General features: G+C 36.6%; 2 protein-coding genes across 2 annotated transcripts; one reads left to right on the forward strand and one right to left on the reverse strand.

Annotated features, from left to right (window-relative positions):
- The first annotated feature begins 572 nt into the window (after positions 1-572).
- LOC148970895 (uncharacterized) lies at positions 573-7,964 on the forward strand. Its single transcript, XM_089123023.1, has 8 exons — positions 573-642; positions 1,769-1,797; positions 4,253-4,354; positions 4,437-4,530; positions 5,956-6,022; positions 6,288-6,359; positions 6,477-6,543; positions 6,628-7,964. Exons 1-8 carry the CDS (start codon positions 573-575, stop codon positions 7,444-7,446), a joined length of 1,320 nt encoding a protein of 439 aa, XP_088979149.1. The 3' UTR covers positions 7,447-7,964.
- A 1,112-nt stretch (positions 7,965-9,076) lies between these two features.
- On the reverse strand, positions 9,077-12,397 carry LOC120483501 (free fatty acid receptor 3). Its single transcript, XM_039678556.2, has 2 exons — positions 12,172-12,397; positions 9,077-10,303 (listed from the first exon to the last, which is right to left on the reverse strand). The coding sequence occupies exon 2, from the start codon at positions 10,261-10,263 to the stop codon at positions 9,277-9,279; it is 987 nt and encodes a 328-aa protein (XP_039534490.1). The 5' UTR covers positions 10,264-10,303; positions 12,172-12,397; the 3' UTR covers positions 9,077-9,276.
- Positions 12,398-13,669: the final 1,272 nt, after the last annotated feature.

Consider the following 13,669-nt stretch of genomic DNA (forward strand, 5'->3'; position numbering starts at 1 on the left):
AAATCTAAGGAAATCTCGTTTCTGGCCTACAAGGAAGAAAAGAAATAGTCGAATAAACACGTTATTTTTGTTTGTTTTTTCGCACAAAAAGTATTCGCGTCGCTTGATAAACATATAGTTGAGCCACGGTAGTCACTTGGGATATTTAAACATTTTCTTCATTGACTTTCTGGGCCGTCAAGAGGCAGTCCCTTAGGAGCCAATGTGGTAGTTATACAGCTCTCAAATTTGATCAAAAATATCTTCATTTGTGTTCCGAAGACGAACGAAGGTCTTACGGGGTTGGTACAGCATGGGGGTGAGTAATTAATGACTTAATTTTCATTTTTGGGTGAACTAACCCTTTAACTGATGTTTAAAGCGTTTCTAAGGATGTTGATTTCTAGAAGGCAGCTCTCTGACTGAGATGGCAAATGGAAACATGTAACATTAGCAACACATTATTAGCTATTTGATAACGTAATGAAGTCAAAGGCTAATCTAATGTGTCCGACTTTGTAGAGAGTGATACATACAACACATTACCATACTTCGACTTGTTGACTTCTTCTAAATCAGTTTCTGGTTCAAGCATGGCTGAATTAAACCAATATTTCCACTTTCCACAAGTGGATCAGTCCGAGCTGGTGCGATTGAGTGGAGGTAGAGACTTAAACTCCACATGAGGGTTCAAGCATTCAAGCTATTTAAGGCATAAAAAAAACAACAACATTTAATTATGTCATTTTGATGCTCATTGGGGGGTTTTAAGAGATACAATTATTGACTGCAGCCTGCAGGGTGACTTTAAGACATGAAAACTTTGACCACCTTGAATTAATCCTTTGCAGGAATTACAGAGAGGCAAGAAAAGGAGGGTGGCCATCAATGATGAAGGTAAGAGCAAGGAGTGCAGAACCACAACTGAATTAAAGGGTTAGTTCACCCAAAAATAAAAATTAAGTCATTAATTACTCACCCCCATGCTGTACCAACCCCGTAAGACCTTCGTTCATCTTCGGAACACAAATGAAGTTATTTTTGATTAAATTTGAGAGCTGTATCACTACCACATTGGCTGCCTAAGGGACTGGCTCTTGACGGCCCAGAAAGTCAATAAAGAAAATGTTTAAATATTCCATGTGACTATACAGTGGCTCAACTATAAGTTTATCAAGCGACGAGAATACTTTTTGTGCGAAAAAACAAACAAAAATAACTACTTTATTCGACTATTCCTTTTCTTCCTTGTTGGCCTGAAACGAGACTTCCATTTCCACGACGCATGCGCGAGAACTGAACTGAAGTAGTTGAAGGAGATCGCAATTCTCGCGCATGCGTCGTGGAAATCTATTGAAGTCTCGTTTCAGGCCAACAAGGAAGAAAAGGAATAGTCGAATAAAGTCGTTATTTTTGTTTGTTTTTTCGCACAAAAAGTATTTTCGTCGCTTGATAAACTTATAGTTGAGCCACTGTAGTCATATGGAATATTTAAACATTTTCTTCATTGACTTTCTGGGCCGTCAAGAGCCAGTCCCTTAGGCAGCCTATATGGTAGTGATACAGCTCTCAAATTTACTCAAAAAAACTTGCATTATGTGTTTCTGTTAATCAGAAAAAACACATTTGGATGAGATGTGCCATCATCCAAAGCTCCACTGTCAAAACCAGTGTTGCTCCAAGGATGGAAACAAGAGCAACAAAAGTGCAATGGGTTTGTTTTGTCTTGTCAAATGTTTAAATGCTACCTTTGTACTATATGTGTTTTATACTGTGTATCTGTTTCAAGGGTGGTTCCACAATTGCTCTCTTGAAACGGTGGGTTGAATACCCAATTTATTACACTTTCAAAATATGGGCTTTAAATCCCAACCAATTAATTTTTGTTTTACAGGTATAATAGTATTGGATATATGGTAAAAAATACATTTTAAGACCCATTCACAATTTATGCATTTTTCAAACCCCAAATAACCCAGTATTGCCAATGGGTTAATAAAAAAAAAAAACAAGCACTTTCAAGAGAGTTTTGTTTCTTTTTGTCAAGTCTGGTTGGATGGAGATGGTGTATTTCTGGCTGCGGAATTTAAAACAAAATTGATCATACGATTTGGCATCATTTAAAGCATAAATATGTGAACAAATGTTCTTGGAAACATTACATTTTTGCAGCCAGATGTACAGTACATAGCGCCTACAGAGAGTCATCATTCTTTAAAAAAAAATCAGAAAAAGAAGATCATGGAAATAAGAAAAGAGACTGAAATGCAAACTGAAATGGCTTGATAAGTATTCAACCCACTCCTCCCGGAGCCAGGTGAACATGACACCTGACATCTCAAAATTGCATTCCATCCACCAGAAAGCTCGTAGTCAAGGCTGTTTTAAAAACTCCATACAAACCCGACAGCTGAGGTTGCTACAACTGGAAAACTTTTCTGGAGGTCACCGACAGCTTTGATGGACTACAAAATATACTAAATCCGGCTACTATGCCTGAGGAAAGCAAAAACAAAACAAAAACCATTCTAAGCAGTCTTGCTGCCACATTGTCTTGGAGGAGGCGGGGCTATAACTCATCCCTTCTCAGGATCTTGTGATGAACACTGGCCTTTTTTATGCCTTTACGACCGTGCTGACGAATAACGTGCCCATTATCGTGCTGCCAGTTCCAGCAAATGACCAATGATGATGATGCGCTCCGATCCTCAACAGTTTGAAGATTTGCCAAGCTAAACGAGGAATACAGTGATGGACAAACCAATCTGTCACCAAGGTGTTGATACTTATCAAGCCATGTTAAGATGTAGTCAGTGCTTGAAGTGGGATGGTACTCATGTGGTACTGGCAATTATGTGCTATGCAGTGCCAGAAAGCGTATACTCTTTGCATGTCCTTTGATTGACACAGAACCTGCAGGTTCCCTGGCGTGCATGACAGGTAGGCGCGGACACGTTAGGTCACTTTTCACTTCAAGCACTGGATGTATGGATATGAAAAGGGTGGTACTCTCTGAAGGTACTCTGTTCAAACTGTAATACTTCTTTCTTTGGAGCCAATGATTCAAATGGAACCACCTTTTAAACTACAAAAATGAATAAAAAACTACAACAAAATGACTAGAGTACATTTTATTAAAAAAATAAAATAAAAAGCATTTTTTACTTGGATACACGAACTACAGCGGGCGTGTCGGTTACGGGAGAAAAGCAGTCCAAAGACGAGGCTATGCAAGGGAAAGCCACCGCAAAAATGTAAGTGCAACCTTCGGTGAGATTATACTCCTATTGGGATACCAAGGACAATACACCTCAGTTGCCCATGCTGCCATATAATTTTGGTGAATGAAGATGGACTCAGCAGTCAAAAAAAAAAAAAAAAAAAAAAAAAAAAGCCACATCATCTTAGAAGATCTCTGAAATAAGGCCACTATTCATTATTGGATAGCAAGAGGAGTGCGAGATGGATTTGGAATGAGAACCTTTGCAGAAATCACAAATATTGAAGAATCTCTTGCAACTTGCAACATTATGAAAAATGAATACCCATCAGTATGATTTATACTGGAGGACACACACTTTCTCATCCCCTGCCTTGGTATAGGCAAGAACAAGTTTTTGTCAAACACTATTTTGTCAAATGTTTGAGATACAATAGAAGAAGAATGCAGTGGGCAAAGGACTGGATGATTGCTTTCTGAAAAAGCAAAGCTTAACCAACCCTGTGCCAACACATTATCAAGGACAAGAACTGCAAGAACTGCAACATTTGATCGCCACATTAATATCACTGAATGTATTGTATGATGTGGAATCTGACTGTCTGAAAGGGATCTTTTACTTGCCAACAACATCCAAAAATTTATCCAACATGTATGGCAGCATGTATCCAGAAGCTTCCATCCAAAATTATTGGGGATACTTCTCCTGTTTTGAAGAGAAAGAACTGACGCTTTTTAAAACTGTATTAATGATGCAGCTCATGATTCAGTTTCTTTGAGAAAATGTTCTGCTTCAGCTTTTCCTCCTTCATGGACTCCTCATCATTAAAACTGGACCATGTTCCAGCATGGGCTCTGACTGGTTTCTCTCTATCTTCTTGTTCTCGCTCTCAAGAACATGCAACAAAGACTCGTCGAAAATCACACGTACGCAACCATCCACATCACCTTCAGCGTTCCGCAAATTGAAAAAAAAAGACCAAACAAAGAAGACCATTTCTAGGTAAGAAAAATGTGCAATTGTGATTGATTCCACTTTAATGTATAGTTTAGATCTTCAGTAACCATCATTCATTTTTCAGAATAAACAAAGCAGTGAAGACCTCTTCTGAAAATGCAGTCCCAGTTGAAAATTCATCTCCCAAAAGCCTGGAGGTAAGTAACATTTAGTTATGGAACTGTAGTTTGATAATGATAACAAAAAGACTCATTTTGTCTTTTTGACATCAAACATCAGGGCTGTGATTCAGAGGAAGCATGTTTTGCTGAGATCAACCTGAATGCTGGGCCTTCATCTGAGGAGGATGACCCAACCCAACTGAACAAAAGAGGTCTATTGTTATTCATTTGTTGCTAAATGTTTGATGGCATTATATGAGGATATACGTAAATTATATTCATCACTCTGTCAAAGCATGCATCATATTTGACAAGTATACTGTAAAAATAAAATCGTAAAAAAGGGTTAAATGACTGGCAGCTAAGGCTGCCAAACAAAAACCGTAAAAATAAAAGTAAAATGTCCTAATTTAAATTAAGTGCAAAAAACTTTTACAGATATTTTTCTTACATGTTTTACAGAAAAACACTGTTATTTTACAGCTATTATCTGGATTATTATGATCAAACAATCTAACTATAAAAATAATCCCATAAAAAACAGTCAATGACTGTCAGAAATGGGTACTATACAAAAAGCATAAAATGAATGTAAAATATCGTAATTTAAATAAGTGCAAAAGCAGAAATGTCCATTAAGCTTTTTAACAGAAACAATTATTTCACATATTTCCTGAATTCTTTACTAAATAACATGTTGGTAACTACATGCATGATTTACTGTGACTATACTGTTACTGTGACGTTAAATATAAGTTGTTAATTTTGCAAGCCAGTACTGCAATAGAAGATCATGTAGCACTGTGATACTAAGATTTTATTTAGTCATTATACAGAAAATGTTTTGATAGGATCATGCACTCACACAGACATCAAGAATCAGCATATGAATCACAACAATGGTGATCAACTCTGAACTACTATAAAGTCACATAAAGGATTTGTTGATTGTCACCATTGTTGAGATTCATATGTTGATAATTGATGTTTCTATACTCCTAAAAAAATAAACCAGCTAAAAAAAATTCTAATTTCGGATTGGTATAATACTGATATTTCAATATTTATGGGGAACATTATGACAATCATAGACTCAGTTTAAAACTAAAGTCCATCTGTACATAATGTAATCTCAACTGACATATTCAGATATTTCACTGTCACATCAGTGAATCAGGTCTCCATTTGATGACTGTAACATCATCAAGAAATGACCAACATCATCTGATATCTTCTCCCACATTTTTTGCCATAACAAATGTGTATCAAAACCACAGTTAAAGCAGCCAGAGAAACACTATTGTTAAAAACTTAAGGGTCAAGAGCCCAACTAAAGCGAACACTGATCTCAGTCATGGTGACATCAAATTTCTGCATATTTACTTAAATTAGCATATTTTACTTTATATGCTGCCAGTCATTTTACCCTTTTTTAAAGATTTTTTTTACAATGAAGGTGTTTGAACACAATAATGCAGGAAATACCTGTGATATAAGCAGTTTTTTTTTTTTTTTTGGGGGGGGGGGGGGGGGGGGCAACTGCACTTCTATCATGGACTGGACAAAAAATATGAACTAACAGGCTAAATTTGACACAATAGGCAATTTGAATTACTTCTTCCTTGCCTGTTAAACAGATGTTCACAAGATCACTTCGCCGTCTTGTAAAGAAGAGCGATGTTTGTCTTCTCTCAAGTCACCAAAGTAGGTTCTTTAACTCCCTCAGTTTGATCATAAACATTTACATAATTTGATGAAGTTTAAAGTTTAATTTCTCTTGGAGGTTTATATCTCAAACTCGAACATTAATTTTTTTTATCTAATTAATTAATTTAATTTTACACTACAATGAGTTTCCACGTTTGTGTGTTTATTATAATGTAAATGTATAGCAGATGCATGTTGTAACATACATGATATTGTTGTCTACTGAACCATTTTTGTTTCATTTATTTTTTCTTATAATCAGGAGACCTTTATTTAACTGTCCACCTAAAGACAAAACTTTCATTGCGGGAAATGGCAAAAGGAAAAGAAAAGAGTAAGCTAACTCAACACTTTTATTTGGGATTGACACTTGCTTTCCTTTGACAAAAAATGATTCCCATCTCGTATTTTATGAGGCTACCACACAACCTAACTTCTTTGTACATTTTAGTGACTGCAGTCAGCCTGAGGACTACGAAGAGCCTGAGATAAGCTCATGTTTGGAAAGTGGGAACAATGTAAGTTAGACCTGTTGTGCAATTATTATTTAAACATCAATATCAATACTGTGCAAACTCATGTTTCATTTTTAAATTTTCTAGCAGTCTAAACGTGAGCGGAGTGAAAAAAAGCCAAAAGTCGTTCTGTCATTCGAGCTAGAGGTTATGAATGAGAAGAAGTTTTTGAATGACACTCCTGATACGTTTGATCAAAAGTCAGATGATCAAAACTCCACTGCAAAAATGCCTGACCAACCATATGAAGTGCGTACGTCCTGGGAAGGGTGTGCGGTTCAGAAAATTAAAAACATTGCTGACAGGAGCAACGAAGACTTAGACTTAAACAACAATGGTGCACCAATCAGAACAATCAGTTTTTTCCACTATGCCAAAATAATTATTTTTCAACTTGAATGTTGGTATAAGCATGATATCATCTTATCAGTTGGTAAATTCACAATTTGCTTGCGAGCAAGCGATCTGTACTGTTGTCCAGTCCAAAATGGTGAGAAAGATGACAGAAATCTTAATTATGCAACAATGAAAACATCAAAACAGTTCAATAAAAGGTTTTCTGAGACGGTTTGGAACTACATGGTGGGGAACCATGACAAAGTTAATTCATATGTACAGACCCCTCAAGATGCAACTGCAATATGTGCCATTTTGTTCTCAGAAGTGATTAGGTATCCTGACATGTTTTTCCACAACATCTTAATGATGGCGCATTATAAATCATGGAATGAGTTTTGTGACTATCATCCGATGGTAACAGGAGGGTCATGGAAAAATCAGGGAAAGACAGAAAGGTCGGAAAAGGTTGAAAAAAGAAAAGATAAAAACATATTGTCTTGTGCTGAGAAGATATTAAGGGATGAGGGGAAAAGAGACACTCTATTCCAAGTTTCTTTATGTGCATAAGCCAATGATAATGTAAATATAAATTTGGGGGCTCTTTTTGGGAAATGCTTTTAGGGTACGGGTGCTGAACACGCAGCAACCCTCACCCAAAGAGGGCCCCCTAATTTATACTTTTCATTATGTTTGTTTATTTATAATATTTATATGTTTTATACTTATATATTCAATATGTTTTATACTTAAATGTATTTATTGTTTCTTTAATAAAAAAATATTTATTTATCTTGTTATTGTAATATATATTGTATATATATTTATATTGTATATAAATGTAAGCCAGAGGAGAACTGGCCCCCAACTGAGCCTGGGTTCTCCCAAGGTTTTTTCTCCATCCAATCTGATGGAGTTTTGGTTCCTTGCCACTGTCGCCTTGCTTTTGGCTTGCTCAGTTGGGGTTATTTAGTGTTTAGCAATATTATTGATCTGTGTTGTATTACTTTCATGTTATCACTGTGAAGCTGCTTTGATACAATCTGTATTGTGAAAAGCGCTATATAAATAAATGTGACTTGACTTGACTTATTGTCATTTTGTGACTGGTCATTAAAATGTATTAAATGGGAGGGGTGATAACAATTTGATGTGAAAAAAATACTAAAAACATAACAGTATGATTTTAATAACAGTAAGACAATACAATTAAACAAGCTGTGGTATAAGAATGATTCATTAGACATTTGTTATCAGCAAATGTAAATATTGTGCTGCTATCCTTAAAGAGTCTAAAGGCTCAATATAATGAAGTCTGCATAGGTAAACTTTGGTTATCAGCTCCTTCTTTAAAGGAGTAGTTCACTTTAAAAAAAAACTTTTGCTGATAATTTACCCACCCACATGTCATTTACCCACCAAGATGTCCATGTCTTTCTTTTCTTCATCAAAGTTTTTGATGAAAACATACCACGATTTTTCTCCATATAATGGACTTTACTGGGACTAAAAGGTTCAAAGTCCAAATGACCGTTTCAGTGCAGCTTCAAAGGGCTTTAAACAACACCAGACGATGAATAAGGGTCTTATCAAGAGAAACGATCGGTCATTTTAAAAATAAATACAAAAGTTTAAGTTTTATAAGCACACAGGCTCGCCTTGGTTTGTTCTGTGATGCGCGTTTCGAGACTCTCCTGTTCGAACTCGTTCTTCAAAATGAACAAATCTTTTTTTGAGTCATTTCGTTCGTTGAATGAACCAAATGGCTCGAAAAAAGATTCGTTCATTTTGATGAACAGGTTCGAACAGGAGAGTCGAGCAAGGCGAGCAAGAGTGCTTATAAAACTTAAACTTTTGTATTTATTTTTAAAATTAGAATATTTATTTATTTTTATAGAAATTCACCTCCATTAATGAATTTTTGACATGAAATACTTTTGGAAAGAAAACATACACTGTTGTAAATACAATCAAAATTCAGTTTTTGTGTATCAAAATTTCACATTTACTTCAGAGTGTTAAACTTGGCAATTCTTTGTTAATGTATTTGTGAGTGAAAAATTGTTTCTAGACCAATTTTTCCTGAGCGAGTTACTTTACAATTATAGTGCTTGCAGCCTTTATGACCACATATTAATTAAGACTATTTGTACTTTTAAAGTTAGTCACACCGCAGAACCAAAATGAACTAACAAAGTGGTGAATTCAAATACATTTTATTCTGATAATTTATGTTGGGGGAGAGGGGGACCATCACAGTTCTTCTCATAAATAAATACATTTTCTGTGTAATCCAAATAACCAATTTAATTTACCTCTCATCAATTAAACTTCCCAGTACATGCACACAACACCTTCTATAGTCCTAAGTGAAATGAAATACTGTCTGTGTCTCGTTGCTCACCCCAGGTCAATAGGTGGGTTTGTCTCCTTGTTGGCCTCAGCTTTGGAAGGGCCAGAAGGACAGCATCTTCTGCATGTCACAATGTGCAGTTTCTCTTTCAGACCATTAACGCATGCTCGTATGGCACTGCGAACGGCAGCCGAAGAAAAATAAAAGATGATTGGGTCCAAACAGGCGTTTAGGGTGCTGGAGATCAACGCCAAGTGACGCCACCCCTCGCTATTTTCGTGGATGAAACCAACCACATGCGAGATGTTATAGGGGCTGAAAGAAATGGTGAAAACCAACAGCGTCCCAACCGCAAGCCCAATGGCCCTGAGTCTACGACGTCTTCCGAGATGGGGCAGCTTGGAGAGAATTCGAATGAAGTTAATGTAGCAGAAGCAGCAGATGAGGAGGGGTATACAGAAAAGCATGAGAAAAAGCTCCAGACGAACAGGAAGTAGAATTTTCAGCTGCTCTTTGGTGAAATTATCGTAGCAAATTCTCACGTGGGGATTGGGCTGTAGCATGCTGTTGCTCGAGTTGTCAGTCGAGTTTATGTATGGCACGATGTACACGATGCTGAGGTTGAGAGATCCTAGAAGCCAGAGGAAGCAGCTTGCGATCACAGCGTTGCGCGGCCGGCGGCCCAAAGCGTACCGGATCGGAAAAGCAACGCCTAGATAGCGTTCTATGCTAATCGCAGTCAGAAATAATGTGCTGGTGTAGATGGTGGAAAAGAAAAGGAAACTGCTAATGGAGCACAGGTAATAGGGAAGGCTCCAGTGTAAGTTGTCAATGGCCTCCTTCATCTTGAAAGGCAGGACTGCGAGGAAGATGAGGTCAGATATTGTCAGGTTTAGCAGGAGAATGTCGATTGGGGTGGGTTTGCGGTAAACTTTTCGACAGAATGTAAAGAACGCTAGGATGTTGGCAGGAAGGCCGAACAAGAAGGTGAGGATGTAGAATATCAAGAGAGTGTGGTGGATCAACTTGGCCATTGGTCTGTACCTCACAGGTGGTCAACAGGTGGTAGAAACACTGCAGAGAACAGAATAGCAGGAGTCAGTAAGATTCAATATGGTGATAACAGACAAATTGAAAAACAAAAATTGAAAAACTTTTGTCATTATCCGTGGTTAATAATGATCAAAAATGGGTTTAATAAAGCAATTTAAATAAAACATAATGTTGAAATTAACTCTAAATTTACTTACATTTTGAAACAAATCAACAGGGGTCTCATTTATAAAACTGTGCGTAGGATCCTTCCTTACTAAAAGTGTACGTGCGCCCGAAAGCCAAAAATGGCGTACGCCAAAAAATATTCAGATTTATAAAACCGTTCGTACGCCAGAAACTGCGCAGTGCGCAGAATTCACTTTAGAAATCCCAGTCAGTGGGAGATTGTGCACACATGCGTCTCCTCCCCAAAATAACCATACATGGAGCTTACAACGCCAAGTTTAAATATGCTTATCCTCATCTGCATATCATTTGCATATGATTATTCATCCGCGTGATACCATGTTAAGGTAAGATGTTAGGAAAATATGAAATACAGATGTGCCGTGTCACAATTTTTTTGTATAGTAGCCTATGTTTTTGAATGAATAAATCAAATAGTGTAAAATACAGATTTTCTCAATCTTTTCCACGGGCCAAATAGTATTTTTAATTAATTAATATTTTTAATGGAAACAGATAGTCATGGTTGTTCGTTATTTGCATGGAACAGTTTACGACGCATGCGCGAGAACTGAACTAGAAGGAGTAGAAGAAGATCGCAGTTCTCGCGCATGCGTCGTGGAAATCTCTTGAACTCTCGTCTCAGGCCTACAAGAAAGAAAAGGAATAGTTGAATAAAGTCGTTATTTTTAAAAAAAATTTCGCACAAAAAGTATTCTCGTCGCTTGATAAACTTATAGTTGAGCCTCTGTTGTCACATGGAATATTTTAAACATTTTCTTCAATGACTTTCTGGGCCGTCAAGTTTCAATCCCTTAGGGTGCCTATGTGGTAGTGATACAGCTCTCAAATTTAATAAAAAATAACTTCATTTGTGTTCTGAAGATGAACGAAGGTCTGTGACCTAAATTTCATTTTTGGGTGAACTAACCAGCATGCCAGAGGGAAAGTGGAGGGAAAGTGTTCAAAAGCCTGGCATCCCCAACAAATTCTATATACTGAAAAAAAAAAAAAAAAAAAATATATATATATATATATATATATATATATATATATATATATTGTACCTTCTCAGTGATGATTTCATGTAGTTTAAGTGTTTTAACTACATTAATGAGAATGACATCACAAACTTTGCTACCACTAAATTTTTAAATGATGCATTGTGTTTAATAGTATCTGCGATGGAAATGAAAGTATGAAATGAGATTTTTGTTATAAAATGATTGAATCCTTTGTCTTGCACAGTGTTATTTTCATAATATTTTTAATCATAATTAAATCATAAATTTTATTAATCATTGATATCATTTTTTCAAAATCATAGCTTAATAGTAGATGCCTCACAATACTAATGGCATTTACTCTGCTTTTACTTATCTCCACATACCATGTTGCTAATGCTCTTCATTGCATCCTTGGCAACAAAGTTCTACTAACTTTATTATAACAAAATTCTACTGCCAAATGTGGTACTGTCATAATTTCTGAAATATTTACATAAATCATTTTCATACAATATAAATCTAAATTGTTTATATTTATTTCACTATTTGGGACAAGTGTAAAATATTACATAAACATAAAATTCCAATGTGATCTGAATTCCTATAACAAAGAATTATTTTTTTAGTTTTTTTTATACAAATCAATCCTTGCAACATTCCTGCATGTTGAGGGAATATTCTGCTCATGAAGTATAACGAACAAAAATTACTCACCTTTACAATGTAGGAAAATTAGGATCCTCAGCATTTTGTCTCATCAGTTTCACAAAGTGTCTGCAAGCTCCCTTCACCTCTGTCCTAGGCATTTCGACTGCATAATTAGACTACTTGATGTGTGCAACGTCTCAAAAGAGCGGAAATTTAATAAATTCAGAACATAATCTGCAACACTGAAGCTCATCAAACAATGTCTCTTGGCAACCCCCCTAGGAACAGTCTGTGAGAACACAGGAAGCCGTCATAACTGCCGTGTGTGTGTGTGTAAACACTATGCGGGGACAATCCCCACTTAGATGGCAATATCTGAAATCCTTGTCCTTGTGGGGAATTTTTTATCCTCTATGAGGAAAACAGCTTATCATACTTAGTGATGTTTTTTGTTTTGTTGTGTGTGTTTGTGTGTACCCACTGTGACGTTAGAGTGACGTCTTTTCTATGTCATTTTTGGACGTCCAATTTCGGTCCACTGAAGGGGTTGTTTTGTAATGCCAGGCGACGTCTTTATTTGACGTATTTTGCACGTCTAATATTGACGTCAGTGGGACGAAATGTGGTCGTTTGTGGACGTCTTTTCAACATCAAATTTAGTATCTTCTATAACTGTATGTTTCAAAAAGGTAGAGGACATTTTTAAAGAATGTCTGTAGCCTACCATATATTTATGCATTTGGCAGATGCTTTTATCCACAGTGAGTTACATTGCATTATACATTTACATTCCTGCTTTCCCTGGGAATCAAACCCATGATCTATCTAAGCATTGCACTAGGTGGCCGTTTCACAAGCACTAATGTTCTACTGTTTGAGCTACAGCATCACACCTCTGTATGTGTCAATTACCAGCTTCTGCTAGTGGTATAGCTAGCTGCTACCTTAAATAATTAAAAAAAAACTATCTTAAATAATTAAATATAACCTGTAATAGACGTCCAAATGAGGTCCCAAAAAAATTACCTAGATCACAGTCAAATGTTGAACGTCAAATGTTGCCGTCCAAATTGGGCCATGGTTAGACGTCCAAATCGTGGATCTAGTTTGGATGTCGAATAGATGTCCAGAATTGGTCAAGGACCGACGGACCCAATATAGACATGATCTGCACGTCTATCCGACGTCCAGTGTTTAGTGATATACATGGAAATTTTGTATTAATGTGAAAGGATTCAGCTGTTAGGCAGTTTGCATAGCATCACAAGTTGAGAGAAGGCTTTAAATGACCTCATGTCTCAAATATCATAATAATAAACAACTTACAGCTCTGGGCTGGGTTTCCCACAAGCATCGTAAGCTTAGTTGTTCGTAGAACAATTGCCACCAATAGTCTCTACGATCAACTTAGGTTTACGATGCTTTTGGGAAACGCAGCCCTGACTGCTGCAGTTTCATTTCGGTGTTGATAGTGATGACAAAGATTGACACAGAAAGCTCCTGTAGAACATCACCTGTTGCCGTCCTGTAATTATGGTTATGTCGTGAATGCAGCATAATAACT

The sequence above is a fragment of the Pimephales promelas genome, chromosome 18 (assembly GCF_988280905.1).
Source record: "Pimephales promelas chromosome 18, fPimPro1.hap1.1, whole genome shotgun sequence".
NCBI classification, from domain to species: domain Eukaryota; kingdom Metazoa; phylum Chordata; class Actinopteri; order Cypriniformes; family Leuciscidae; genus Pimephales; species Pimephales promelas.

What these genes read in the sequence shown, in the direction of transcription:
- LOC120483501 (XM_039678556.2), bottom strand. Translation starts at nt 10,263, where the DNA reads ATGGCCAAGTTGATCCACCACACTCTCTTGATATTCTACATCCTCACC.
- LOC148970895 (XM_089123023.1), top strand. Translation starts at nt 573, where the DNA reads ATGGCTGAATTAAACCAATATTTCCACTTTCCACAAGTGGATCAGTCC. An exon ending in TCTTCTCTCAAGTCACCAAA is followed by an intron (nt 6,023 to 6,287) that starts GTAGGTTCTTTA and finishes TCTTATAATCAG; the next exon opens with GAGACCTTTATTTAACTGTC. An exon ending in GTTTGGAAAGTGGGAACAAT is followed by an intron (nt 6,544 to 6,627) that starts GTAAGTTAGACC and finishes TAAATTTTCTAG; the next exon opens with CAGTCTAAACGTGAGCGGAG.